General features: G+C 49.8%; 1 protein-coding gene and 2 long non-coding RNA genes across 7 annotated transcripts in view; 2 read left to right on the top strand and 1 right to left on the bottom strand.

The window, feature by feature from the left end:
- The window catches only part of WDR11 (WD repeat domain 11), a 48,291-nt gene extending 46,495 nt beyond the window's left edge, over positions 1-1,796 (top strand). For both annotated transcript variants that reach the window (XM_006192916.3, XM_014566235.2), the window contains exon 29: positions 856-1,796. In XM_006192916.3, coding sequence (XP_006192978.1) covers positions 856-1,013 — 158 coding nt within the window. In that variant the 3' untranslated portion in view covers positions 1,014-1,796. The remainder of the gene's footprint in view (positions 1-855) is intronic.
- A 5,698-nt stretch (positions 1,797-7,494) lies between these two features.
- Positions 7,495-20,450, top strand: LOC116666966. Its single transcript, XR_004323762.1, has 3 exons — positions 7,495-7,629; positions 8,605-8,704; positions 20,319-20,450. It is a non-coding gene; the product is annotated as an uncharacterized LOC116666966 (long non-coding RNA).
- The window catches only part of LOC116666964, a 300,767-nt gene continuing 288,133 nt past the window's right edge, over positions 13,606-26,239 (bottom strand). For all 4 annotated transcript variants that reach the window (XR_004323761.1, XR_004323760.1, XR_004323759.1 and 1 more), the window contains one exon: positions 13,606-14,879. This is a non-coding gene — a long non-coding RNA (uncharacterized LOC116666964). The remainder of the gene's footprint in view (positions 14,880-26,239) is intronic.

Here is a 26,239-nt window from a genome sequence, read left to right as displayed (position 1 = left end):
GTAGTTTGAAGGAGCCATTTTGGACATGAGAACAGTGGAACAGGGCCGTCTGAAATCCCAGCACCCAGATGCCTGGGGCTTTTGCCTCGGAGCAGGCTCTGTAAATAGAACCTCTCACTGAAGCTGTGTCTGTCCCCAAACCACCAAGCTCTCAGACTTTCAAATGGCACGGGGGTGTTATGCACATAAATTTCTCTTGTCGTCTTTCTCCAGTCGTTAATTGTATTTAGGTCCTGGAGGATCTGGCAGGATGTCAGCTGCTCTTCTACGAAAAGGAGCAGCTTTGGGCTCAGCTGGTGCAAGTGCAGTGGTGTTACGTTTGGAAGCATCGCCTCCCCCAGCTAGGAACTGCCCCCCCCCAGCTAGGAACTGCCCACCCCCCAGCTAGGAACTGCCCTCCCCCCAGCTAGGAACTGCTCCCCCTCCCAGCTAGGAACTGCCCTCCCCCCAGCTAGGAACTGCCCCCCCTCCCAGCTAGGAACTGCCCCCCCCCCAGCTAGGAACTGCCCCCCCTCCCAGCTAGGAACTGCCCCCCCCCGCTAGGAACTGCCCTCCCCCCAGCTGGGAACTGCCCCCCCTCCCAGCTAGGAACTGCCCTCCCCCAGCTAGGAACTGCCCCCCCTCCCAGCTAGGAACTGCCCTCCCCCCAGCTAGGAACTGCCCCCCCCCCCCAGCTAGGAACTGCCCTCCCCCCAGCTAGGAACCGTCCCACCCTGGGGAGACGTGTCTGTGCTTCTCCCATGCTGCCTTCCCAAGGACACCCTCGGTCCCTCCTGGGCAGCCCGGCAGGGCTGGCCCTCCTTTCCTGCCCGTGGGAGCCTGGTGGATGCCTTCTTTTCCTTAACAGTGGTTTACAGAAACTCATCTCTGTGATATATGCAGATTATGCCCGAAGTTTGAAGAACCTTGGCTTTAAACAGGGAGCCATTCTTTTTGCTTCTAAAGCTAGAGCTGCTGGCAGAGATTTGTTGAAGGAGCTGGAGTCCCCCAGGCAGGAAGTGACTGAAGAGTGACAGGTTAATGTGTCCAGGGAACCTGACCTCGAGAGCCTGCGGACCGGGGCTCTGGTCTGGCTGTGGACACACCGTCCGGACTCGTGAGGATGCCGTCCCTTCCCGGGTCCTTGGGAGCTGTTTCAGCACTTGGACACGCAATGCATGGACACTTGGGCCATCAGGAGCAGGTTCTAGGTCCTGTGTGTATCTCAGAGAAGGACGGCAGAGCTTCAGATTTTGAAAGTGGGTGACATTTTATACTTTTGGAGATAGAGCTTTAAGAGTCCCTGGAAATGCTTTTAATTTTTTTTACTTAAAAATTCAAGCAGCTGAATTACTTTTCTCATTGACTAGATTTAAATCCACAGTAAAAGCGGTTTGTGAGGCCTATTCTGAAATATGTGCTGCGCTTGTGTTTGATACAGTCATTCCAGATACAAACAGAGCAGAAACATTTAAACGGTAAAAATGACACAGCATTCCTTGTTTTCTTACCTTGAGAACAGAACTGGTGATTTCCTGGTGCAGGCAGTTACTCAGTTTTGTACCTTCAGGCTCATATGCTGATAGAGAAATTTTAAGCTTTATGTTTTGTACAGTGTGTGGGGTCTTTGGGGTTCTGGATTCTAACTCCTTGTGTGATGCAGTACAGCAACCTCCGTTTTGAAGTCTGTGCTTTCATTTTCTGTCCTTGTGTTCTTCCAGTGACTGAACTGTATGAGACATGGCTGTTATAAATTATTGCTAAGAACTTAAATGTGTATAACTTACAGAAATGATAAATAAAAAACTCGAGCCAGGCCTTTGTGTTCTCTCAGGCCAGGAGTCAGTGGAGCTGCCCACCCTCCAGCGCCCAGGCCGCTCTGCTGAATCCGGAGAAACCGGCTGTGGGGACGGTGGGAGGGGTGGGTGCCGACCCAGAGCAGGACGGAACCCCTGCTCCCGGGCAGGCCTGCCTCTGAGTTCCTGACGGGTGGGGCTTAGCCTGTGCTCCGGAGGTGAGGACGGGAAATGGCCTTCCTCCCCTTCTCCTCCTGGACGTCCAGGGTGGACCCTCCCACCCACGAGGAGGGATGATTTTTATACAGGATCGCAGTTTCTACCCTTAGATCTCAACCAGTCTGCCGCCTCGGACAAGGAACCAAGATCCACGGAGAGGAAGGGCCTGTCCCAGGAATGCTTGTTCCCCGGCCAGTGCTTTGGCTCGATGTCCTAGAAGAAACCCGTTCGTTGGTCCTGTAACTGGCTCGCTTTACTTGCCCTTTCTTTGCCTAGGCAGGTTACATCAGAATTTTTAAAGGCCATGGGCAAACCCAGCTCTCCTTATAGTGTTTATTAGTTAAATGATTGTCAAAATAGATTTTATTTATTCAGCCATCAACTAGCTAAAGGAGAAAAGAATGGTCTTGGTAAGCAGAGAGGAAAAAGAAGAAATTCCAGAGCAGAGCATTTGAAAATTAAATGGCTTTGGATTTGAGGCCAACAAATAGGCAGTGAGCCACTGCCTGACTGTGGGAATGGGCAAGAGGGCCAGGAGCTGCCGAGCAGACGAGGCCGGGAGCCTGGCATTTGTCACAGACCAGCTGGTTAGGACGGCAGTCGCCACTCTTCACGACAAGACGGATCCCATGTCTGTGTCTGTCAGGAGGCAACTGAAAGTCCCGGTCCAAACAGAACCAGACGTCCCTCTCTCCGTGACCTTGGGCTCAAAGCTAAAACTGCTCCACTTCCCTCTGGTTAGCATTCAAGTTCAAGAGCTGACAAAGGAGAATCACTGTCACAGTCTTTCTGAACCTCAGCTTGTCTTTTCACGGAAGACCTTTAAGCACATTGTTACCAGTGCATTAGCAAGGGAGGCTTCCCTGGGTGACACAAGCAGTGGGAATTGGGAGAGTGACAGTGACTTCGGGGACAGTGGGCGCCTCCCTGTGCCAATTCCCACAGGTGTGCTTGTCAGCGGGGCCTTGGCCCTTCCCTTGGCGCCTGGGTGGAGGGGAGGAGACCTGGTCTGGGAGCGGGGCCTTCTGGGGGAGGGAGGCCCAGGGTGAGACCCTTCCTCTGGCTGGCCTCAGCAGAGTGACTTCCCGTCACTCACTGTTACCTTTTCCGGCTCTGTTGCTCATTGTTCTGCCAAGGAGCCCTCTGTGCTCTGGACCTCCCCACTGGCTTACTTTATAGCTTTAGGTTATTTCCATCGCTTTGAAAGTAGGAGCAGGACATTTTGTTCTTCTGAAAAAGATATCAGAGCAGCATCAGTACAAGCCTCCCGTCCCTCCCAGATGCACCTAATCAGAAATTCTCTGCAGAATAGACCTCGGTATGAAAACAGGCCCTCTCTCGGCTCCTTATCGCCGGGAGAGTTCATCTTGCGTGAGGACAGTGTTGGGTTCCAGTGCATCCTGAGCTCGTGATCGCCCGCAGGACTCCATTCTCCTCGGCAGCAGTTCGTGATCGAAGTAAACGTTAAGGCGCAAACTTGTAACTGCCACAGTAAAAGAACTCTGCGAGGCAGAAGTGACAGACAGGTGAGAACGTCCTGCTAGCCGCTGGGACGCTGTTTCTTTGGGATCCTGCTTGTGATTGATTTGACTCAAAACCGCTTGTGAAGGAAAGAAGTCTCTCAGTTAAAAGGGGAGGAATCTTGGTGATACTTGAAGGTGCTGATGTTTTAAAGGAAAGAAACCGAAGCTGCTGGGCTTTAAGAATGCAGTTCTCCTGAGACCTCCTGGAGTCCAGTTAGGGGGGCCAGCCCGAGGGACCTTGTAGAAGCAGCTTGTCCTGCTGCCTTTCCTGCCTTTAAAGGCGCCTTCCCTGTGTTTGTGCCGTCAGCCTTGCCGGCGCCACGCACAACAGCCACGGAAGCCTCACTTGTCTCCCACTCGGATTTTCAGTGACTGCGGCTCTCAGCTGGGTCCCTTCAGGCAGTTTCAGGCATTTTGCTTCAGCATTTGCCTCTTGTGCCTAAAAAGGCCAAATAAACACCACCAACCCTCCTTATGTTTTCCAGGGGACGTTGAGAAATGCGACTCAGTCAAGGTAAAAAGTAGCTGCCTGAGTACAAGAGAAGGAAAGACGTTCCAGGTTCCATAGGTGATTTGGGTTGATTTCAGCTTTTCCGTCTTCCATACTGATTTTTAGCAAAGCCAAATGCAGTCAGGCAAGAAGGCTGCTAAGAACCCCGTGGTGCACTGCTTCAGAAGGACTGAACAGATAGTTGTGAATTTAAGATCAGATCAAAAGACATTCCTCAGTCATGGCCTTAGAGGTGTAGCTTGGATCAGTTTTCTCTTTGCAGTTACGGCCTTTATGAAACCAAAGTAAGGTGGGCCGATGTGGAGGCGGTGGGAGGAGGGCTGCGCAGGGCGGGGCCGCTGCCCTCTGCCTGTTCCTCCAGGTTCAGGGCTGCAGGCTGGAGCCTGCGGACCTGATGGTGTGGCTGCCTGTTTTGTAAGCAGAGTTTTACCGAAACAGTGATGTGCACTCATTCATTGTGGCTGCCTCCATTCAGCAGAGTTGAGCGTTTGCAGCAGACTGTATGTCCTAAAAAGCCTAAACGATTTACCGCCCGGCCCTTTATAGGAAAAGGTTGACCCCTCCTACCCTGGGCCTATAAAGCCAACTCTTGATGACATTTTTCAGATGTCCAGCTGCCTTTCTGGGTGCAGATCAGCGAGGCCCTTGGTGACTTTTCTCAGATGAGGTGCACTAGAACCCCCCTCTTTTCAGGAAGGTGTTACAGGCTCCATCCCGTGCGGCTCCTTGATGGGCCCAGACCCCCTGGCGGTGGGCCCAGGAGACCACGTACCACTCGTGTCGCCCAGGCTGGCCTTGGTCTTACTCCTGACAATTCTGAGATAAAAAGGCATCAGTAGGCGATAGAAAAGCTTAAATCCGAGGGCTGTTTCATTATCAGCGTTTTTAAGCGAATCTTAATTTCATTCCACGGACCTCCTAATGCACCCTGGTGTAATAAGACCCTGACTTTATTCCGGTATTTTGGCATTCTACCATGTAGAGCCTTAATGCTTCAGCAACGTGGAAGATGAAGAACCATTCTGTCCTAAGCCCGTGGTAGGCATTACTGTTGGGGATGTGAGCTCACAGGGGACAGACGTTCATGCACATCCCACGTGGAGGGGGGATCCTGGGTCCGGGGAATCACAGCAGCTGATGACTCAGGCTTCCTATGGTCCCATGTGGGTGAACCAGGAAGTAGAACAGGAATCAGAAGTGAAGGATGACTAAGTCTGCAATGCGATCAAGAGGGAAAGCTCAGTTGAGGAAATTGGCAGGGAGTGAGGGAAGCAGGAAGGCCCAAGAAACAAGATTTCTTAAGGCAGATTTGGGGGGAAATGACACAGATCGTTCTCTTATGAACCACCTGTCTAACAGCAACATTTAGTTCTGTGGATTAAGTTTACTTCCCTGTGGCCTGGAGGGCACATCTATCGGGAATTTAATTAAACGACAAGCCCTTGCTTGTCTTAAAGTTACTAATATTTGCCAAGAATAGGCCAAGGAGAAGAAGACATTGTCCCGTTAAGCAGCTAGAAAGCTGTCCTAGAGGCTAGTATTCTAGCAAGACTCCAACATGAGTTCAGTGATGTTAAGAATCTGAACTAAGTCTGTGCTCTTGGAAGTGCCATCGCTCATTTCAGAGGGCCTGCTGGAGCCGCACTCTGGCCAACACAGTAACTCAGCCAAGCTTGGGTCTTGCTTTTTGCCTCTGCAAACTGCTCAGCAGTCGATGGACATTTAGGCTGTTTCCGTGTCTTGGCTGTTGTAAATAGTGCTGCTGCGAACATTGGGGTGCATGCGTTACCGTATTTTTAATAAGAAAGCTCCTCCCGGTGATCTGACAGGTTCAGGGTGGACTTGGGGGCGGGGGACAACCTGAGGGGTATCAGAATAAAATAAGCACTGGACGCATCTGGCTCAGCCAGGTACTAGCAGGGTGACGTCCGCAAATGAACAGAGGAGAGGACAGAGAGAAAGGATGCCATGTACGGCGTTCGTTTAAAAAGTGAATCACCAAACAATACAGCATATGCTGTCCAGTATCGTAAAACGTCACATACATTGACACACAAAATTCAGGAGGCTCTACAGCAAACTTGTCAAGGGTTATGTCTACATGGCGGAATTATAAGATGTTCACTATATATTATCTACATTTCAAATTTTTTCCACAATGAAAAGTTGTCCCATAATAAAATCATGTTTAAATTCTAATGGTAAAAAGACAGCCCACCAATCTGCGACCTCTGTGACGTCTTTTCTCTGGGTTCCCCCTGCAGCCCTCCTGGGAAGGGGCATTTTGAAGAGTCCCTCCCTCTTCCACAGCACTCGGGACCACCTTCTTCATGATTGTCACCCTGTTTGATGATCCCTCTCCCTAGGCTGTGCCCTCCTGCCCGTCAGAGCACCCAGAATGTCCTCACCCTTGAGCTTATTGCAATTGTGGCTCATTAATTTCAGCTAAGTCATTTTATGTGCAATTTCTGGTCTCCTCTCTGTCTTTGCCTCTGGATTGCATCCGTCGGCGAGGGAGCAAATGCCCAGCAGCCAGCACGGTCTGCAGACTCCACAGCTGGTGCTGGATAAACTGTTGCTAAATAAGTGAACTGAGTAAATGCATGAATGGATGAGTTCAAATCAGGACTGTCTCAGAACGTCCAAATCCCTGCCGCCAAAATGCAAAAATCCTGCTCAGCAGCGGAGGCTCTCTGTCACTCACTGGCGGGGCACACCTATCACCCAGATCAGAGAAGACTTTTTGTCTGTCCTGGAGGAGTCTTGTCCTCTGCAAAAGCTCAAACTGGGCCCACTTGTGTACTGCGGGAATCCAGCGTCTCACAGTGCTGAACTTCCCAAATACGAAATAAAAACCAAGTAGTCGAACTTCTGCATTTTCATGTCTTATTTTAATTTTAAGGGTGCACAATATGATTCTTAAAAAGTCTACTTTTCCTCTGGACTTCTATGTCCAAAATGACAGCAAAGGTTCTCTCCCAGAGTGTGCATCACAGTCACCTGGAGGGTTTATTAAAATGCTGAGCACTGAGCCCCAACCACCGTTTCTGATTTAGAAGGTCTAGGATGAGGCCCCAGAAGCCACCTTTCTAGCCAGTTCCCAGGTGCTGCTGCTGCGGCCGGTCCGGGCACCAGGAGCATCTGTGACTCAGCCCTGCAGACCTGCTGTGTGGCCCAGAGGAAAGAGCTGCCCACTCTGAGCCTCAGGTCCCTGCAGGTAAAAAGAAATCCCCTTAGAAAGAAAGGGGTTCTGTGATGCCACGCCTGCTGATGGCATCGGCGTGTCCTAGCCCACGCCGGGCAGCAGAGGGCAGCAGAGATCAGGAAACCGAGTGAGTCAGCACCTTAACCGTCCAGCTGAACACCGCGTGCGCGCAACTGTCTTCTGTTTGAACGTCAGTCTGGTCACTAGTGCTTCAGAAACCATTAGCCAAAGGAACAACAAGCGTCCTAGTCCATCTGCGCCCTCTTGAGACTAGGAGGGATGACTTGATGACTTACATGGAAGTTCTTTCTAAATCGCACCTACAGCCCTTTTGCACACGGAGAAACTGAGGCCTGGAGAGGGAAGAAAAGGCCCACGGTCGCAAGGTGGTGGCAGGTCAGTATATGACACAGGCCTTTCGCTCCCTCCTGGAAGAGAATCGGGCCAGGCGGAGCTCTGGGGTCCCTGAATGGGGTATGGGACCGACGAGTGATTTCTGCGCAGGGCCCCAGGAGTTTAGAGGCCCCTCCATGTGCAGCTGGAAAGGGGAGTTCCCTACAAGTATTTGACCTCAGGGCCCCCAAACATCTATTCAGAGACGGCAGATAATTCCCAGCTTGCACCTCTCCAGCTGAACTTGAAACAGAGACCTCCATCCCCTTTCCCAAGTGCGGATCCGGTGCCACGAAGGGCTCCCATTTCCCAGTGCCTTTCAGTCACCCGATTGGGGGGTGGAGACAAAAGACAGTTCCCAAGACCCTCCCCCTGGACCCCACTCGTCAGGTCTGGGGGAGTCCCTGGGATCTGCATGTGAAACTCAGGCTGGTCTTCCCCATCTGTAGCTGGAGGACCACCGTGTAGAGGTCCAGTCAGGGAGGACACAGAAAGGGGGCAGGGCCAGCCCTGGAAATTCTCAGTCTCTGGGCTCTGAATCACCCCCCCCCCCACCCCCCAGGGAAGATTCCTTGGTTCTGGTAAATTTTTCCAACTGTCCCCTAGCTTCCCAACGTTTCAGGCCAGGACAGGAGCAAAAGTAGTGGCCTCATACCATGTGTCTATTACTAAAAAGTTACTAATCAAAACAACAAGCTGTTAGATAAAATGTGTTATTTTTCTACCTTGATAAACACAACTTCCCTGCCACCTGGAAAGCCAGGCTTGAATTTAGAAATCGCTGGCGTGGCCTGACAGAACACAGCAGGGCTGGGAGCCGGGCTGTGACCCACTCCTCTGAGGTCCACCCCCAGCTCTTGTGGGGCCACCAGGGACCTTGTTGCACGTGTGTGAAGGCACAGGTGTGTCCCCTCCCGCCAAGTTCTGTCAATGCCCCGTCCCCACCACGCACACATCCAGCTGCGCTGTCACCCACAGGAAAAGGGACCGACGGGAGAGTGGCCCACGCAGACCTGGAGCTGACTCAGGCCTCCGTGGACTGAAGGTGAACTCTGCAAGGACAGGATGTAAGGCCCAGGTAGGCACAACCAGGCCCCAGGCGCTCCGCCCAAAGACAGGGCATGGCCTCCGGAGGCAGAGCAGGCCCTTCCTGCCTGGGCCCCGGACAGCCTCGGGGTGGCCAAGCCAGCTCCTCCTGCCCTAGAAGGCCCAGTGCTCTGTGCTGACTGCTGTGCTCCGCTCCTCAGAGGGCCGGCCATCCCACTGCGCTCCCGGGGCCGCTCAGGGCGGGCGTCCCATCAGACCCCCAGCTCCGTCTGCTACCAAAGTAGAATGTGGCCCTTCAGCTGATCCCTGCAGGCGGGATCGCAGTTCTGTCCAAGAGGCAATAGATGGGGGTCCAGGAGGCTGCTGCGGACCTGTGGGACCTCAGGGAGTTTCAGAGGATGATGGCTGACAAAGCAATCGAGTGCTGTCACCCCTGCCCCAACCCTGGAGGCTTTCAGAGGCCCTGTAATGAGAGGGCCAGCTCCACCTGCCGCTGCACCTTCTGGGCCGAGGAGCCTCCGTGTGGTCAGGTGCCCTGACCACACCCAGCCTGGGACCTGGGCCTCCCCTGGGCTGGGCCTGGGCTGTGACAAGCTCCCAGGACCACCTGCCGACGCTACACTGGCCTTGCGTGCCCACAGCCTGGCTGCGAGGCCTTTGCAGAACCACAGGGAGACCTGAGAGGACTGAGCAGGCTGCTTGGAGATGGGGCTCAGGGCCCCCAGAAGATTCTAATTCACACTAAAGTGTGAACGGCACAACTTTTTAATTCATCCAGTCAACAGATATTTACAAAGCATCCCTTCCTTGGCACCTCCTGTCTCCCCTGCTGTGGAGAGAAAGCCAGTTCTGCCTCCCAGCTTCCCTCTGTCCTCAGGCCCCAGCTGCAATTTCACCGCCTGGGGGCGCCCTTTCCAACATGGCTGTGGCCTCCAGGCCCTCTCCACCACATCCCCTGACTTGGCTCCTTCTGGGCCTTTACTACAGGCACATTTTGCATTTATTTCACTCACTGCTGTGTCTCTCCTTCTAGAATATAAGCCCCTCCCCACCCCACCCCACACAAGGCAAGGGCCTGATGTATCAAGATCAACCCTTTATCCCCAGTGTTACTGGCATACAATAGACTCAATGACTAGTTACTGAACGATGAATGAGGCCACAACGACTTACTGATTCATTGTCTCTTCCAATAATGGGACAATGGGGCAGGCGCCGGCGGGAGAAAGAAGCCGTTTAAAATGAGGGAAGGTGTAGGTGGCGGAAGGCCCCGGGCTCCGAAGACCCCGCGTGGCTGGCTGCCAGCCCCTCTCCAGGGACGCTCTCCCATGAAAGGCCGAGAGGAAGAGCGATCAAGAGAGCTCAGGACCGGGGCGTCCTCCGTGCTGAGGACGGATTCAGGGCTCAGCACGCTTCCTGGGGCCGGGTCTGTACAGGTAGGAGGCAGAGGCCCGCTGCTCCCCAGCGGGGCCAGCCCGAGGCCTGGCGGTTTGCAGGAACCCTCCCTTCAGAACCTGCCTGTAGGTACTTGCCCTTTCTGGCACGCCATGAATTGTTTTGGGGCTGCCTTCTTAGGAGATTAAGCTTTCTTCTAAAAAGATGAAAAAAAAAAGTCTCAAGCAAAGGCTTGAGTAGAGCTGACCTGGGGGGGGGGTGGCGGTGATAACTGATGGTCACGACATTTGTCTAATTAATCTTCTTGTCAACAAAGTTGTTCCTCGCCGGTGCCAGCCCTGACATCACCCTGCAAGCTTGCCACTCGGTCTCATTCCCAACCATAAAGGCCGCCTCTGACCCGGCCCTAGGCTCACCAGCGACCCCCCGAAACCCTGCCCCTATGTCTGCTTCTGAGCTGGGAACCCGTGGATGAGAACAGAGGTGTCCCACACCCACTCGCTTAGGGGGCCCTGGGGCATCACAGCTTGAATGAAAGACAGTAGAGACCTGGAAGGTTCAGGGATCTCCAAACCTTAAAGAGGCTGGTTCCCAAATAGGACTCAGGGATGCTAAGTTTTTTCTTTAGATTAAACTTTGAGGGGTTCAGTTCTGCCAAGCAGATCCTTGCTGTTTGCCAGGGTTGCCCCAAACAGCAAAGTTGCATAATCAAATGCCTTCAGGGCCTAGGCAGGATGTCAATGAGCCTGACTGGGCTTTGGGAACTGGGGGAGCACCGTGGGCAAAGGGTAAACACAGGTTCTGCACCTGAGTCCGATTTTCAGACTCTGCAGGTTTTAAGCTAAATTGGGCCCCCTGGTGGCCATTTCCTGTGGCTGTATGGGGCTTCATAACATCAAAGTTTCATCACCCACAGACCTTAATCCCACCTGACACAGGCCTTCCCTTCTGATTTTAGTGTCAGAATTACCCTGTTGATTTCCTTCCAAGCATTCAGCGCCATCTAGACTCACCCTGTTTATTTACTTATTTACTGTCTGCTCACCTACCAGGCTTCTTAACCAAGGATTCTGGGAATAAAATCCAGGCAGCCCCTGAACTTGCCCAGGGAAGCATTTACATCATTAATCTCACTAACCTCGAACTGAAATGTAACAGTTTTTTCAATTATGAATACAGGCAACAAGTCACAGTGTATCAGCAGTGGCTGTGAGTCTGTTCCCAACAGAAATCACAGCTATTTTCGTATCACACTGCAATCAGAACAGTTGTTTTGAAATATTTGTCCTCATCACTATTTTGAAAAAGAGATCGTTAACATACTGGTTTGTAGCTCTTGTTACATCACGTCTTAACGAAGAAACTATTTCACAATTAAAAGGAGCCCAGTGGCATCACCTGACCAGCAAAGGTGCTCCAAGCCATCACTTTTATTCTTTTCTGTATCATCAGGACCCACCTCGTGTCCTAGCACTTAGCAGGTGCTCATTTTATTATTGCAAACTGACTTCCTGAATGAACCATAAAACAAATGAATGAACACGCACAGGAGTCTTAATATGACCTTGCCCGGGTTCAGGGACCCGTGTATCCTCCGAAGGAGCAGAAGGTTCCTGGGAGCCTTTGCCACCTGTACTCCTTTCCTTTCTCTTTGACAAACCCGCTGCCCCACGCAGAGAAGCCTTGCTCCCTGCGCTGAGAGTTCAGGGCTGACCAAAGAGTCTTCGCCAAACGGGAATCACTGCCCCCCCCCCCCCACTCCCACACCGGGCCATTACCTTTGCCGTTGCAGCCACACAGGCCCAGAGCTGGAGACCAGAGGAAGTTCCAAAAGCATGCGGTGGTCCTTCCCCATCCACCATGACCGCCCAACTGTGGTCCTGGAGAGGGTCGGAGCGGCGGCCCCAGAGGCCCTGTCCATTCTGGCCACGCGATGGCGCTGTGGGCCCGGCCGCGGAGCCTCCGTGCGTCCAGCCTCCGCGTGCGCTTTCTCCAGACTCCTGGCCCCAGACTTCAGGCTCGGAAATAGAGGTTCGGTTCCTGGCTCCCAGCAGCCGCTGGAGCTCCCGGCCTGGGAAGGGCGCTCGCGGGTCGCCTCCAGCATCGCTGCAGTCCCGACGAGGTTAATCAGCAGCCGATCAGTTACACATCAGTCACCCATCATTCTGCGGGACTGGAAATCTTCCCCAGGGCGAGTAGGGCTCGGGCTCGGGCCCGGCAGGAGGGGCGACAGCAAAAGGGTTCTTGCGGCCCTCGGGGTGAAACCCCAGGAGCCAGGCTTTGAGAGCCTCTAACTGTGCACACCCCGTGTCCGCAGAGGGGCCATGACATAGTGCTATGAGCGCCCTGCCATGAGATCCCAAAAGTCTTGAGTTCCAGTTACTCACCCTGCCTTTCTGCCTCTCTTTTCTCTTTTGCAAACTGGGGATAATAATAGTCCTGGGCAGTTGATAGTATTGAAGGAGAGGATGCTGGGAAAAGGCCTGCTTAGCACAGCTCCCTGCACTGGAGTAACTAGAGTCAGCTGATGATCGTCATCTTTTGACTCAGGTAGGGAAGCCCTGGGTCCTCATCTGTAGAAGACATACAGTATCTGCTCTAGCTTGTTGTGGAATTGAATGAACGACTGCACCTGGCCTGGCAGAAGGGGAACAGCCAAGGACTACTAACCTTCCCATGGTTCTTGTGTGCGGGTAGCCAGACCCAAGACACCCTGCTGCCTCTCTGATCACACAGTCACCCCCGGTCCTAGAGGTTTGTGCCAGGGAGGTGGGGCCCACACTGTGCCAGGGCCTCCCATCTTCTAGAGAGAACCTGGGCGGTGGGGGTTATGACTCTTAGAAGGAACCGGGTGAACATTCATACCAAAATCCTTTTAAATGGGAAGATCCACTCCTGGAAAACTGGTTTCTGGTCAGAAGGAAGGTGTGTGGGAGAGCCAAGAGGCTCCGCTGAAACCCAACCGAGGTGTCGCAGGAAAGTGGTGAGACAGCCTTGCTCCTGCGGCTGCGCTGGATGGAGACTGAGGCCTGTTTCCCTGCACCGTGTCCTGGAGCACAGTCCCTGCAGCCTGTCCCTGTGTGCGTGGTCACCGGGCCGTGCAGGCCTGAGCCTGGCCCTCTCTGAGTCAGCCAGGGACCAGGGTGTCCATAATTAAGAGACACACGTCAAGGGTGTAAATTCCTGTGGTTCCCAGCTTAGGAAGGGTTCATTTGGTGCCTTGGGAAATGACAGGCTGAGGGAGTCTGAAAGAGGCAGTGTTACTGTTTAAAGTGTTATCAGTTTAATGAACTGCTTATGAAGTGTTAAATGCATGCGAGTGTGAAAGGAGCATCTGGGCTAGTATTTTATTTGTAGGCTTCAAGTTGGGCACTTGTTGTTTTGAAAATGCCAATTAATGGTGTAAAATCAGAATTTCTAATGGGGAGGAAGGTGATTTGTGATATCTCCCCTAAACTATCTCGAAAGGTATCTAAAACACTCCCCCCCCACCCCCACCCCCACATTCACATACAAACAAAACAACCACAAACACTTAAAAAATTTTTTTTTTAATTAAAGAAGCAGGAATTTGCTCTGTTCTGCATTACTGCACAATTTGGTGTGTTTTTGCTGGAGGAAAGAATGAAGAGTTTAAAATCAGAGGTAGCATCAACACAAGTTTCCCAGAAGTTGTTCTAGGAAATTTGTCATCTCTACCCGTTTCTTCCAGGCCAGAAAATGGACAGTCTACAGGAATATTTACTGTGCCTTCATGAGAAAAATTTCCAAGCTGCCCCCTGAAGCAATGAGGTTGGATGTGGAGCAAATGGAAATATTGTGAAATTGCTTATTTTCTTCCAAAATTTGTATTTTTCTTCCTTATTTCCTGTTAAATCAGTGCCACTCATTAGCAACCATATTTTTGCATTATATACTCAGCAGAATTTTTTCTCCGTGACGGGATTCCAAATTAAACTTTAAAGTTTCCAGGAAAAGTGTAACAAATGTTTAAATCGGTCAGAAGTTAAACTAATGAGAGGAAGGGGAAAAAAAAACCCCCACAGCTTTCTTCTTCTCTTGTACAGCTACTGCTTTTTATCTGCTTCACACTTTGGGGAGGCTTTTCTTCCTGGGATCTTGAAAGGACCATTCATTCACAAAGCAAGAAGGCTCAGGAAAAACACGAAGATGTCTGAAGATGTCTTAGAGCTACTGGAAAGTTCTGGCAAATGCTGGTTTCAGGAAGACAAAGGCACCTGGAGGATTTCATCGCAAGATTTGGAAGGGGTTGCCTCAGACCAGTTGCACTGTTTTAGAGCTGGGAGGGTGTCCGGTCCGGAATTTTATAGATGGTGTGGCCGAGTTCCAGAGAGTGACAGCAGCATGCCCAAGGTAATTTAGGGATAAAGTTACAAACAGAGCCCCTGCCCTTTGCTGAGTGTTCTTTCATGAGCATCTACTAGTTCCATTTGCAGGTGTCTCTGCCAAGGTTCACAGCTAAACGCAAGGTGTTGCTTTCTGGCAACAATAGATAAATGACACGCTTAACAAGTAGAAGGTGGCCACACGAATTAGTCTCCTGCCAAGGTGGTCCGGCAAGGCCCAAGCTCTGTCTTCATCCTGCCTCTGTTTGCTTCTCCATTCCAAAGCGAAGGGCAGGATGAGGAGGGAACCATCAAAAGAGCAGATTCCTGGGTGAAAGTTGTAAACCAGACTATTTGCTTGAGAAGACAGTGGTGAGCACTCAAGTCAACAAGAGTTGTGTTCCTGCAGCAGCCTGGAATGCTCCTTCTCCGGAAATGTTGGTAGCTTGATCCGGTCCAGAAAGTCTGGAGAAAGAAGTATATTAAAAATGTTACACCATTTGAGAGCAAAGAAGAGAGACAAAGATACTATAAAACTTCAGTAGTCAAATCAAACCATCAACAGATGGACGGGTATAACAGAACGTCTCAAACACAGGCCCTCACAGAGATAACAGAGATAAAAAATTAGTACGTGGTAAAGGTCCGCAAGGAAAGGGAGGTTAGTCCATAAATGATGTGAGGACCAACCATGTGGAAGATATTAAAGATAATCCCTAGCTCCCCCCACAGACCCAAATAAATTCCACATGCACTTAACAGTTATATGCAAGAATAACATAAAAACAGAAGACACGGGAATTTCAGATCTTGAGAGAACTTTATAAAAGCTTACACGTAGGTTAAAAAGTAAAAGATTATTGGGTTGGACCACAGAAACATCAAAACTTCTAGACATCAGTAACACTTTGAAGCGATCAGCATCACAAAGAATCTTAGTTTTATGTGAAAGGTGATTGCCAAACAAACAAGGAGAAAAGTGCTAACGTAACTATATGAATGTGGACCAAGAACACGAGTAAGTAACAAAAATCCAAATGTTCATCAAGCACGTAGAAAACTCTAATTTATTGATTTAAAAAATGTAAATCGAACCAATAATGAAAATTCATTTTTCCCATTAAGTTGCCATGGGACAGGCACTCTGGCACATTGCTGGTCGGCGTTCTCACTGACAGAAACTTTTCTTCAAATAATAGTGTTAATCAAGAGCCTTATAAATGGCCATAGCCCTTTGTTTTGGTTCCCTGTTTCTACAAATGCTCTGCAGTCAGATAAGAACACAGAGACTTACTCACGAGGTTTTCCATGTTTGGAGTAGCTCAAAAATTTGGAGAGATAGCCTCTAGATCCAGTAATCAGAGTGGTTATCATCCAAATGATGGAGTATTATGTTACAATTATTGTCACTCTTTTTTAAGATTTAAGGCCGTTGGGAAATGGCTACCACGTAATGCGAAGGGGACGACTTTGGATGGAAAAGCTGTACATATGGTACATTTTAAAAGACCAAAAGCAAAACCAAAAGTTTTCAGTCGGGAGAGCAGGGATGGGTGTGATTTGTATTTTCTCCTTTTTATGTGTCTGGCTTTTCCCTCACGATAAAATATTTTAATTTATGGTAGAAAACAACCTGTTGAAAACAGCATGACCTCCTCTGTCTGACCCCCTCCTGCAGACTCGGGGAGTGACTGGTGGGGACGGGTCTTCCCCCAGGTGGGGCGGGGGTCGGGGTGGGAGCACATTCTCTCCCTGGAAATGTGACCATGTCCTCCCAGAGCTGACCCAGTGCTCCCAGAGTTCCGTGTATATAAGTTTATTCTGCATTTCCTCTCAGATCCCTCAGGGCAGGCTTTGTCAGCCTAGTTAGGGAGGCAGGTCTTCAAAACCCCAAAGAGCTGTGGCTTAACTTGCCCACCACTGCCTGCACATCTGCCCCCTAGAAGGCAAAGAGCTTAACTCCGCTATGCTTTTCAGTATCATGCTGTCAAATTAGGGGTCCTCTAGGGTTGGTTAGAGATTTCGCTTCTCTGTTTGTCCACCGTGAAGCAGAGGGCTTTACTCTCCATCTTGGCCAAAGGCAAGCACAGGCAAGCTTCACAACTCCCAGTTCTTCCTGGCTTCGGGCTCCTCGCACTGAAGTCAGACGGCCTCATTTCCATGCATTCTATTGGCTACAAGTGAGTTGGGGAGAGGAATGGGACTCCACCTCTTGGGGGGGGGGTGTCAAGTTTCTTGAAAAGCATATGGGATGAGAACTATCATTAGAGAGATTGTTTTTGGAAACCCTAATTTATCATAGAGGTTTACAATCTACTTTGGGGTTCGCCTTCAGAGGCTACAGCACATTTTTCTAGGTATTTGCTGCGTGTTGCGACTCTTCTTCTGTTGAGCATATGTTTGATTTCTGAGGATACACAAAAAGTATTGAAAGCCAACTCCAGTAAAAAGACAGATAACTCTGCTGGATAACAATAATGGCAGAAAAGGAGAAGGACCATGTTTTCATCTGAGTCCTTACCTGGAGCCTGAAGACATTTCCAAAAGAGGATGCCACAGCCCTTCTCAGCTACATCTCAGAAATAAGTGTGCAACCTTCTGAAGGGATGACATTGAAGGCGAGTTCTTCTAAACATTACAAAGTGGCATGTTTTACTACCACACCTGTCTCATTGGCATGCAGCTCAACGCATTTTTCTTTTCATCTAAGTGTTCAGCATTATAGCAGGCACGTAATAGGGACAAAGTGAATGTCTGAGTGATTGATTTACCTTCCAGAGCAAAAATAAGCCAGCCCCTGCTTCAACGAGGTCCTTAGATACTAATTGGAATTGGCCAACCATAAAAAAGAGAAACTGGCTTTTTCTCTTCAATACCTCTTAAATAAAATCAAATGTGTTTAGACTGAAAGACTAGGAGTATAAATTAAAATGTACATTTCTCTTGATACATACTCTTGATTTCATCTCTTTCCAAAGACCGTAAATCTGTGTGTCTATTTCCTTGCATTTTTTTTGGAGGGGATCATGGTGGGTGGAGGGGGGGATGGCACCACAGGTCCTGCCCCAGGTTTCTTCATGGCCTGGAGACAGACCCATATAGAACAATTGGCTTATTTCTCTTCAGGCCACCACTTAATTAATTGCTTCTTAGCCATCAAATATGTAGTATTTGTTCCATCACTAGGTCAGAGATGCCCATGGAAGTCCTTACGTATCTCATTCATTGGAGCTTAGAATTTCCCACCTGTCCCCACCGAAGATTAAGGAAAGAACGCAGAATGTTTTTCAATAGGTAGCGGAATCTACCTGATTGTAGACAAATTGATGCTTAAATGGGACGGCAGAGACATTTCCTGCTCACCATATATCCCATGTCCCTGCCATGTTTCCTAGTCCCCTTGCAGATAGGTGGCCCATGTGACTCATTCTAGCCAATGGATGATAAGAGGAGGAAGTGACCTGTTACTTCTGGGTTAAAGCATAAAACAGTGGGGCTGGGAGATCCAAGGGGATATTCTCTTCCCCTTCCATGGTAACCATGGCGGTTGTATGTTCCAAAGAATACAGCCACAAGCTACATTAAGTGACAATGGGGGTCTTTAAGTGACGATGTAGGGTACTAACTCATTGAATATGCCTCAGCCCCCGGCCAACCCACACTGGGCATGGAATAAACCTTTGTTATGTTAAGGCACTGAAGTTTTAGAGTTAATTAGTTATTGTAGTAGAGCCTAGCCTAACCTGACTAACACAATGGTCTACAGCAAAACAACAGGCTTGTGAGCTGGCCATGTTCTCACAAGAGGCTAGCTGAGTGGTTTTGTCTAAGGAGGACTCCACCTGGGGGGCCCAGGTGTGAGAATCTCCTCTGTTGGTGGGAAGACGTGCCACCTAATTTTTGATTTAGGAAAAGAAAAACGGGACCAATGGCCAGTAAAGGATGTTTCCTTTGGACACAAAAGAAGCACAATAAATATTTGATATTTGACATGACTGTTTATTATGGGATATATTTGTGGGTTCAGAATCATGATTAGTGTGTAGAGAGTCTAAAAGTCTGATGAGTTGGGTGGATGCCTGACATTTTACCCTGAGATGGATATGTAACCATCACTACGTACACACACACACACGTGTGTGTGTGTGTGTGTACCTGTAAGTTCACAGGAACTGAGAATATGATAAATATGGGTATTTTTGCCCCATTCTGTAGTTAGCCACCCACTTCTACTCCTGAAGCCAATATCAAATAGTCACAGATTTTTATGAACAGTATATGAAGGAAGCCAGAAAATCAGCCCCCAAAAGGAAGGAGGCTAGTCATTTATTGAAATATTGGGCTGCCTGGGCTAGAATGATGGTTTCATCCCTTTTCAGGTACATGGCTTTGGATTAGTTATATAATCTCTAAGTGCCTCATTTTCCTCATGTGTTGATGTCATATTGTTGCTATTCAGATTAAAAGTAATAACTCTTAATGGTCTGTGTTAGGATTATATTTAGCTGTTTGTGACAGAAAACAGCAGCTTTAAAAGAAAAATAGTTATTTCCTTCAAAAGACTGGAGCTTGGCAGTCCAGGTTGGTGTATTGCCCAGTGGCGGGGACCCAGGCTCCTTCTAACTTGTTGCTCCATCATCTTCAACAAGTGGTTTTACTCCATGACCCAAGATGGTTACTGGTGCTCCAGCCATCAGACCCTCACTGCAGGTAGCAGGAAGGAAGAAGAGACAAAGGGCTCATCCTGTACATCTCGTTGACCAGAACTTAGTCCTTTGGCCACACCTGGGTTCAAGGGAAGTTGCAGATGCTGTCTGTATACTGGGAAGCCACGTGCCTAGCTTAAAACCATGACTTCTAGAATTCAAGAAAAAAAGAAAAGCAGATACTAGGACATCCAATTTGTGCTCTGTATCTCAAATGTCTGAAACAGTGCCTGGGACTTGGTGAGCAGACAATAAAAGTACTCTTATCAGATGTCCGCCATACTGGATGGAGCTAGTCATGCTCCAGGCCCATCAAAGACCTCACCTTCACACTCAGAACAGTTTGCTTTTGTCCTCAGGTTGTGTTCAGCATACAGACTGCCCTTCTGTTTTAGCATATTAGTAACAACAATTTAAAAATAAAAAGAGCAAAAGCAGGTGTGGGAATAGATGGACTCTTATGTTCCCTGGGAGATAACATAGCTGTACCCAAGTGATGCCACAGGCGCCGGCGCAGCCTGGTGGCCGGGGGCCCCAGGGGCGCGATCAGAGGCTCAGTCTCCAGGGGAGATGCTCCTCGAGGGACAGGAAGGATTTCAGACAGACGTGCCCCTGTGAAATGCCACTGAGAACCGCTCTGGTCCTTCCCTACCACATGCAGGGCACAGGGTGGCATGCCACCCAGCTTCTCCTCCCCCAGCTCACAGGTGAGGGCGGAGGGAAGGAGAGGAAATGGGAAAGAAGACACAAGGTTGGTGGAAAGGCTGGGACCCCGGGGAGGAGGAACTGCTACTTCTGAGCTGCTCCGGCTACCCCCCGGGCTGCTCTGGCCACTCCCCGGGCTGTGGACGCCAGCACTGCAGGTGAGCAGCTGCACCCACCCCCAGGCTGGCATGACGAGTGAGGGGGTGACCTGTTTTGTGCTCACCTTTTCCATCTGTGACGCTCTGGTCACACTGCAGGAAGGGGAAGCGATACAGGCATCTTGGCTCCAGCTCAGTCAGCTTATCACAGAGGCTTTCCCCTGCGACTGTTGTCATGTGTATGTCCCTTGTGTTCTAAGCCTACGGTTCTCAAAGTGTGGCCCAGGGACCCCTGGGGTTCCCCCAAGAAACCTTTGGAGGATCCTCTAGGTCAAACCTTTTTTCGTAATAATTCTAAGATGTTATTTGTCTTTTTCGCCCTTGTTCCCTCACAGGTATATGGGGGAGTTTTCCAGAGGTTGTGTGATGTGTAATGCTGCGGTGGAGTGACTACAGAAGCAGTTGTGAGAATCTACCATCTTCTGTTAACCCAGCTCTTAAAGAGATTCGTAAAAATGGAAAAGAATGCCACTCTCCCCTCGGCTGAAATTTTTGTGTTTTGGAAAATAGAGTCATTTTTCCGAAAAATGTGGTGTATATGTTCATATGTAATGGGAGTCTTATGTTACTTTAGATGACTTAATAAATAACTATTTTAAATGCTTCATAGTTGAAATGTCAAAGATGGCAAATATCAATAGATCCAACTCAGATTAAGCAAAAGCTCTTTTGGGCCTTCAGTGAATTTCAAGGTGAAAGAGGGTTCTTGAGGCCATGGAGTTTGAGAACCACTACTTTCAACAGTGGGGTGATTGCACACTCCCAGCGTGCGAGCACACACACATATGCTTCAAAGTACATCGTGACTAAATCTCCTTTCCTACCTCCAGGCCAGAAGTTGGCAAACTTTCCTGCAAAGTGCCAGAGAGTAAATATTTTAGGCTTTGTGGGCTGTCTGGTCTCTGTTGCAACTACTCCACTCGACCACATGGTCACGGAGCCAGCCAGCCGCGATCAGGAGCCGATGGGCGTGGCTGGGTTCCAAAAAAAATTATTTGTGGACACTGAAATTCAAGCTCTGTATAATCTTCACGTGTCACAAAATATGATTCTTCTGCAAATATTTTTCCTCCTCCACATAAATGGTTTTATACACTGGGTAACATCCTCGTTTCCTACTTTCCGTCTGGGAAATGTGCCGATCTTTGTGGCCCCACTGTGCTCCGTGCTACTGATGGCCTTCAAATTAAATGAGTGGTTCAGGATCAAGGGTGTCCTCTAGCGTTTGCTTCTGTTGGGGGACGTGTGAGTTGGGTGCTTGAGCTTCAGAGAAATGGCAGTAAGAAGCCAGCTAAATGTAGCGGGGGAAACATACTGGTTCAAAAAAAGAGGAAGCAGAAGAGTTCACTCTGCTAAACCGGGGTCCACTTCGTATAACCACCTCTGACTTTTTTCCCCCTCATTCAGCACACACTGTATTTAATGAGTGCTTATTATGTACCAGGGGCATTAGAAGCTAAAAGATTCAAAATTGGAATCCTATTTTCCGTAGAGTTCTAGGACACTTTTGGGAATGCTTTTTGTGAATTTGCAAATGTGGAATCCATGAATTTTAAGGACTGACTCATGTCAATGTATTGTTAGTGTCTCAGGGTGAAAACTAGTCTGCTCATTCTAGAGATGAGCTGGACCATATGTTCCTAAAAATCTTTAACTCTGAGACTTTGACTTTTGAGAATTATCAAGAGAAAATCATCAGGAAAGTGAGTGAATATGTATGTACAAGGATGCTCACAAAACAGTCATTTATACCATAATGGAATACTATGCAGTTGTGAAAAAGAATGAATTAGATGGATATTTGTTAATATGAAAAGAAGTTCATGAATGTAAAGTGAAAATAGAGTCAAGCAGTACATATAGCCATGTGTAAATAAATGGTTTGAGTGAATAAATATAGTCCATTTACGATGTATGATATAGACATATCCAGTTTATGATATAGATATGCTGTGTTTATGGGTAGAAAAAAACTCTAGTTTTATATATATATATCCATAAGCACCATGTCTGAGAGTTTGGATTATAAATTAATTTAATTTTACTCCTTGTACTTCTCAGTTTTCTAAATTTGTTTCCAATAAGACGGCTACCTTTATAACTAGAAATGTATTATTTTTATAATGACCACTTTGAGGGTACTTACTCCCTGCCAGGCACTGGGCTAAGTTCCTTAACTCTTAATCTGTATTCAAATTCTAGGAAAGAAGAGTTGTTTGTATTTTATGATTTGTCATAAAAATAGAAAAAAGTCTCAAGATCGCCTAGCTTCATTCCACAGATTTGGAAGGTTCTGGAGGGCCGGCTCCCTCTGACATGCCTTGCTGCCACTCTGGGAACCAGAATCGTGGGCGGAGACTCTGGCCCAAGTCCCCACTACTCAGAAAAGTGCTGAGGCCTGAGTCTTCTCAGCCAGGGCAGAATTCCTGGGGCTTGGCCACAAGGACAGGGCGAATGGATTCGGGCAGGAATTTCGTCTGTCTCCTTCTTTGTTTTTAAAAGAAATAGCCACGGCCTAAATTAGGTTGAACCCAGTATTATCTGGTTTTCTTCAAAGGCGAGCGAAGATGAGCTGCTGTTCTCTGGTTGTGCGGGACTGTCTGGGGAGTGGGGCTTTCTGGGGGAGCCTGTGCTCAGCTCAGACCAGAGGCAGTTGTCAGCAGGGCCATTCCTACATGGGATGAGCTTAACAGATGTAAGTGCATCGGCCTGAGAGCTTCTGCTGGCAGTTTATCCTCTGGAGCATGGCTGTACCCTCAACCTGGATTTTTCTAACAGTCAACAAATCAAAAAATGACCAAAGGTGATAATGGGGACCAAGTTCAGGCTCCAACCCTTTCTGCAGGGCATCTTGCCCCGGGACTAGCCCCACAGCACAAAGCTTGACCACTCCTTAGCTTTCTAGCTTTTTCCTATGCTCCACTTCTTAGGAACTGCAGAGTCTCCTGGATTTGAGGCCAGAGGACTTGGACGCATGTCCTGCTCTGCCACATTCGGCCAGTGTGACCTGGAATTAAGTCATGAACTCTTTCTGGTCCTCAGTTTACCCACAGGCAAATTAGGTCTAAAAATTAGGTTCTGTTTTGATTTGCTGACTTTTTTTTTTTTTAAAAGACAGTTTGGAGAAACAGCAGTTAGTCCTGTCACGGAGACTGGGTCACCCTCCTTCCCACCGAGGTGTAGTGTCTGTGAAAGCCAACACGGCGTTTGGATGTTTGCGACGTCAAGGCACTAGAATGGCAGCGTTACTCAGCTATCAGCATCATGGAGCTTAGCTGGGGCACTTCTCTGGGCAGGAGCAAGGGGGGAACCTTCCAAAATTACACCACACAGGGGTCCTCTGACCTACATAAAACGAGTCAGCACCCTCTGGGGCCGGCCATTTGGAGCCCCTCAGATCACGTGGCAGAATTAGGCACGGTTTATGGTTCTTTCCAGGGAGCTGGATTCTCCAAGAATGGTGTAAATGTCAGTTTCATGAAAATCCATTCTAAGAGCCCTGATCAGCTTCTCAATCATCTGCTCCCCGTTTTCCTCCTCGCTCTCCCAGAGCGCCTGAGGCACTTCTGAGATCAGAGAGCATAATCACCAATGCACTGGGGCTCTGGGGATGGCTTACAGCTTAATTAGCTCCTGTCCCCACACTGTCTCCGTTCCTCAGCCTCACGCTTGGGGCAGGAGTCCTGACTGGTGGAGAATTCAGAGCAGGAGCGTCCTGGCTTGTTAACCTGCTCTCCCTGGTCCTTCCTGATGCTCACATCCAGGCTTCACTGCAATTAGGCCCAGCTGAGGAGAGGGAAGGGCCTCTGTGTGTGCATCCGGAGCTGGGGAGGGGTGCTCGTCTGGGCACCCCCGGAGGCAAGGCGCACAGCGGAATGTGGAGTGGCGGCTGCAGGAGCACGCACCTGCCTGGCCCAGCCCAGGTCAGGCTGCAGGTGTGTTTCCGGGGGTGTCTGGCAGGGCGGGCATTGAAGGCAGCTGGGGTGAATGGGACTCCTATGTACATAAAAAGCTGGGGAGGGATGGCAGAGATAAGAGCTGCGACGGCCCCTGGGCGGCAGAGCTGCTTTCCCAACCGGAGCCAGGGCCCCTAGAGAGGGCTTTGGGTCTTGCAACATCAAAAAGGAGCAACTGTACAATCACACTGGAGGGTCCCTCTTAAAGAGAAGAACAAACCCTGTGAGTTAATTTCTTGGTCCTCATGACTTTCAGGTGGCTTAAGGGTTGGGCTGTGACTGAGTTCCTGGCTCGAGGTAAATTGCTCTACGCTAAAGGGAGCTTACTCCCCTCGCTCCTGCGTAGGAGGAAGAATCCAGCTTGGAGGCAAAAAAGAGAAGCCATTAGCTGGACACTGATGCCTGTCCAAGAAGATAATGGGAGAAGAGAAACGAGACGCCCCCTGCACCCAACCCCACACCCCTCCACTCCCCAGCCAGGCAGGCCTGGCTTTAGAGGCACTGGGGTTGCTGAGGGCCCAGACCCTGCAGAAGGGTTTAAGCCACACCCCCTCTCTCAACAGGAGGGAATGAAAAGACAAAACTAAAATGAATATGTGTTGAATTTAACGTTTACAAAACATATGACATCGAAAAGTCAACCATCACTCTGCTGTATATAAAAATATATAAAAATGTGTGCCCGTATTAGCCAGGGATGTGTTTTAATTTGTTTGATAGAACAGGGGATGGCTTCACCTAAAGCAAGTTCCCTAGGGGCCCACAAGCTCTGAACGAAGACCTACCCCCAACCCAGCCCTCACTACACAACCCCCATCCCCCTGCCAAAGAAACAAGAGACAGGAAAAAGCAGAAGCCTATTTTATCACAAAAGGGCTGAGGCCTCACAGACCACGGCCCCGTGGCCTTAGAGGGATGCCCTGGACCAGAGCCTGGCCCTCACCTCTAGGGAAGAACTTTGTCAAGGATCCCCAGGGCTCCCATTGTGAGGTTTCCATACACCTGCCTTCCCAGGGAGGCCTGCGCTGCAGACCTGGGGCTTTTTCTTTAGGGAAGAAGATTAAGGGGGAGAGTCCGAGCGAGCCAGAGATAACTCTCCATCCATCTCCTCTTATCTCTGCCTTGCTCGTGCTCCTGCGCCAGGAATGCCCTTTGTGCCTCTACCGCTCTGAACCAGGCTGCATTTTTGTTATATTGTTAGGGAAAGATTGCTTCTGTGCACAGGGGGAAGCCAGAGTGACTAGCTGGCTCGCCCTATTTATATTTTAAACAGGCATTGACTGCCTGCCGACCACATGCCTAGCAGGTGCTATTTTTAAGGTGCTCAGAGGCCCGGCAGGGGAGACAATTACAGCACAAGAAGGAACCTTTCCAGAGCAGGGGCTTACAAGGTGTTTCAAGGCCTGGGGAACACCGAGATCCTTCTAGCTGAAAGTGGGGAGACCACACAGAGGAAGTGACTGCCGGGCTGGGTCTCCGACCACGATGCGGTGTCCCTGGGTCCTGGCCTGAGAGAATGGGGACTAGGGGTCGGGGACGGGGATGCGGGGCAGGGGGCGCAGGCTGGAAAGGTGGCTTGTGACCCGAGGTGGGGACCCCGTAGGCTGCTCCAGCAATTGGGAGAGTATCGCCTGGTCTAAGGGAGCTACAGAAGGAATCCAACAAGGGAACATTGTTTTGGTTTCTGTGCTGCAGGGTACAGGCTGAAGGGACAAGAAAAGTGCATCCTCTTCCTCTGACTGCTTCTCAGTAACATCACTACTTGTCCGCCACCGCCGTAAATGGGTCACACTCTGTGCTATCCTTCCACTGCCCCCCATGGCTCCCTTTGGAGCTTTTCTGCCTACAAGCAAGTAATGTTTCCATGAAAGCTCCAGCTGGGTTTGGACCTAGATGCAGAGCCAATCAGAAAGCACCTGGCCTTGCTGCTGGAGGTGTGGTCCAGGTACCAGAGACATCGGCCTCCCACGGGAGCTTGTGCGACATGCAGAACCTCGGGCCCTGCCCTAGACCCCCTGCATCTGATTTCTCCAGCTCATCAGAGCCATGTGACTTCCTGAGTGTTCCCAGACCAAGAGTGGCCGCTGTCTGGGGCTATTGGCCTCAGGGATGGACCCTTCCACTCCCAGGCTCAGGCCATGGAGGGCAGGGCAGGAGCAAGGGCAGGGATTCTCTCCAGGGGCCAAGCAAGTCTTCAGCTTCGGGTTTTTCAATACTCCAGGCAGGAGGCCAGCCAGAAGGGGCTCAGTCACTCTCAGGCACATGGCGTCAGGCGCACAGTCAAGAAACAAAACAAGCCG

Source organism: Camelus ferus, chromosome 11, assembly GCF_009834535.1.
Source record: "Camelus ferus isolate YT-003-E chromosome 11, BCGSAC_Cfer_1.0, whole genome shotgun sequence".
NCBI lineage: Eukaryota > Metazoa > Chordata > Mammalia > Artiodactyla > Camelidae > Camelus > Camelus ferus.
Note: the sequence above shows the minus strand (reverse complement) of the source record. Positions and strands in the feature narration are given on the sequence as shown.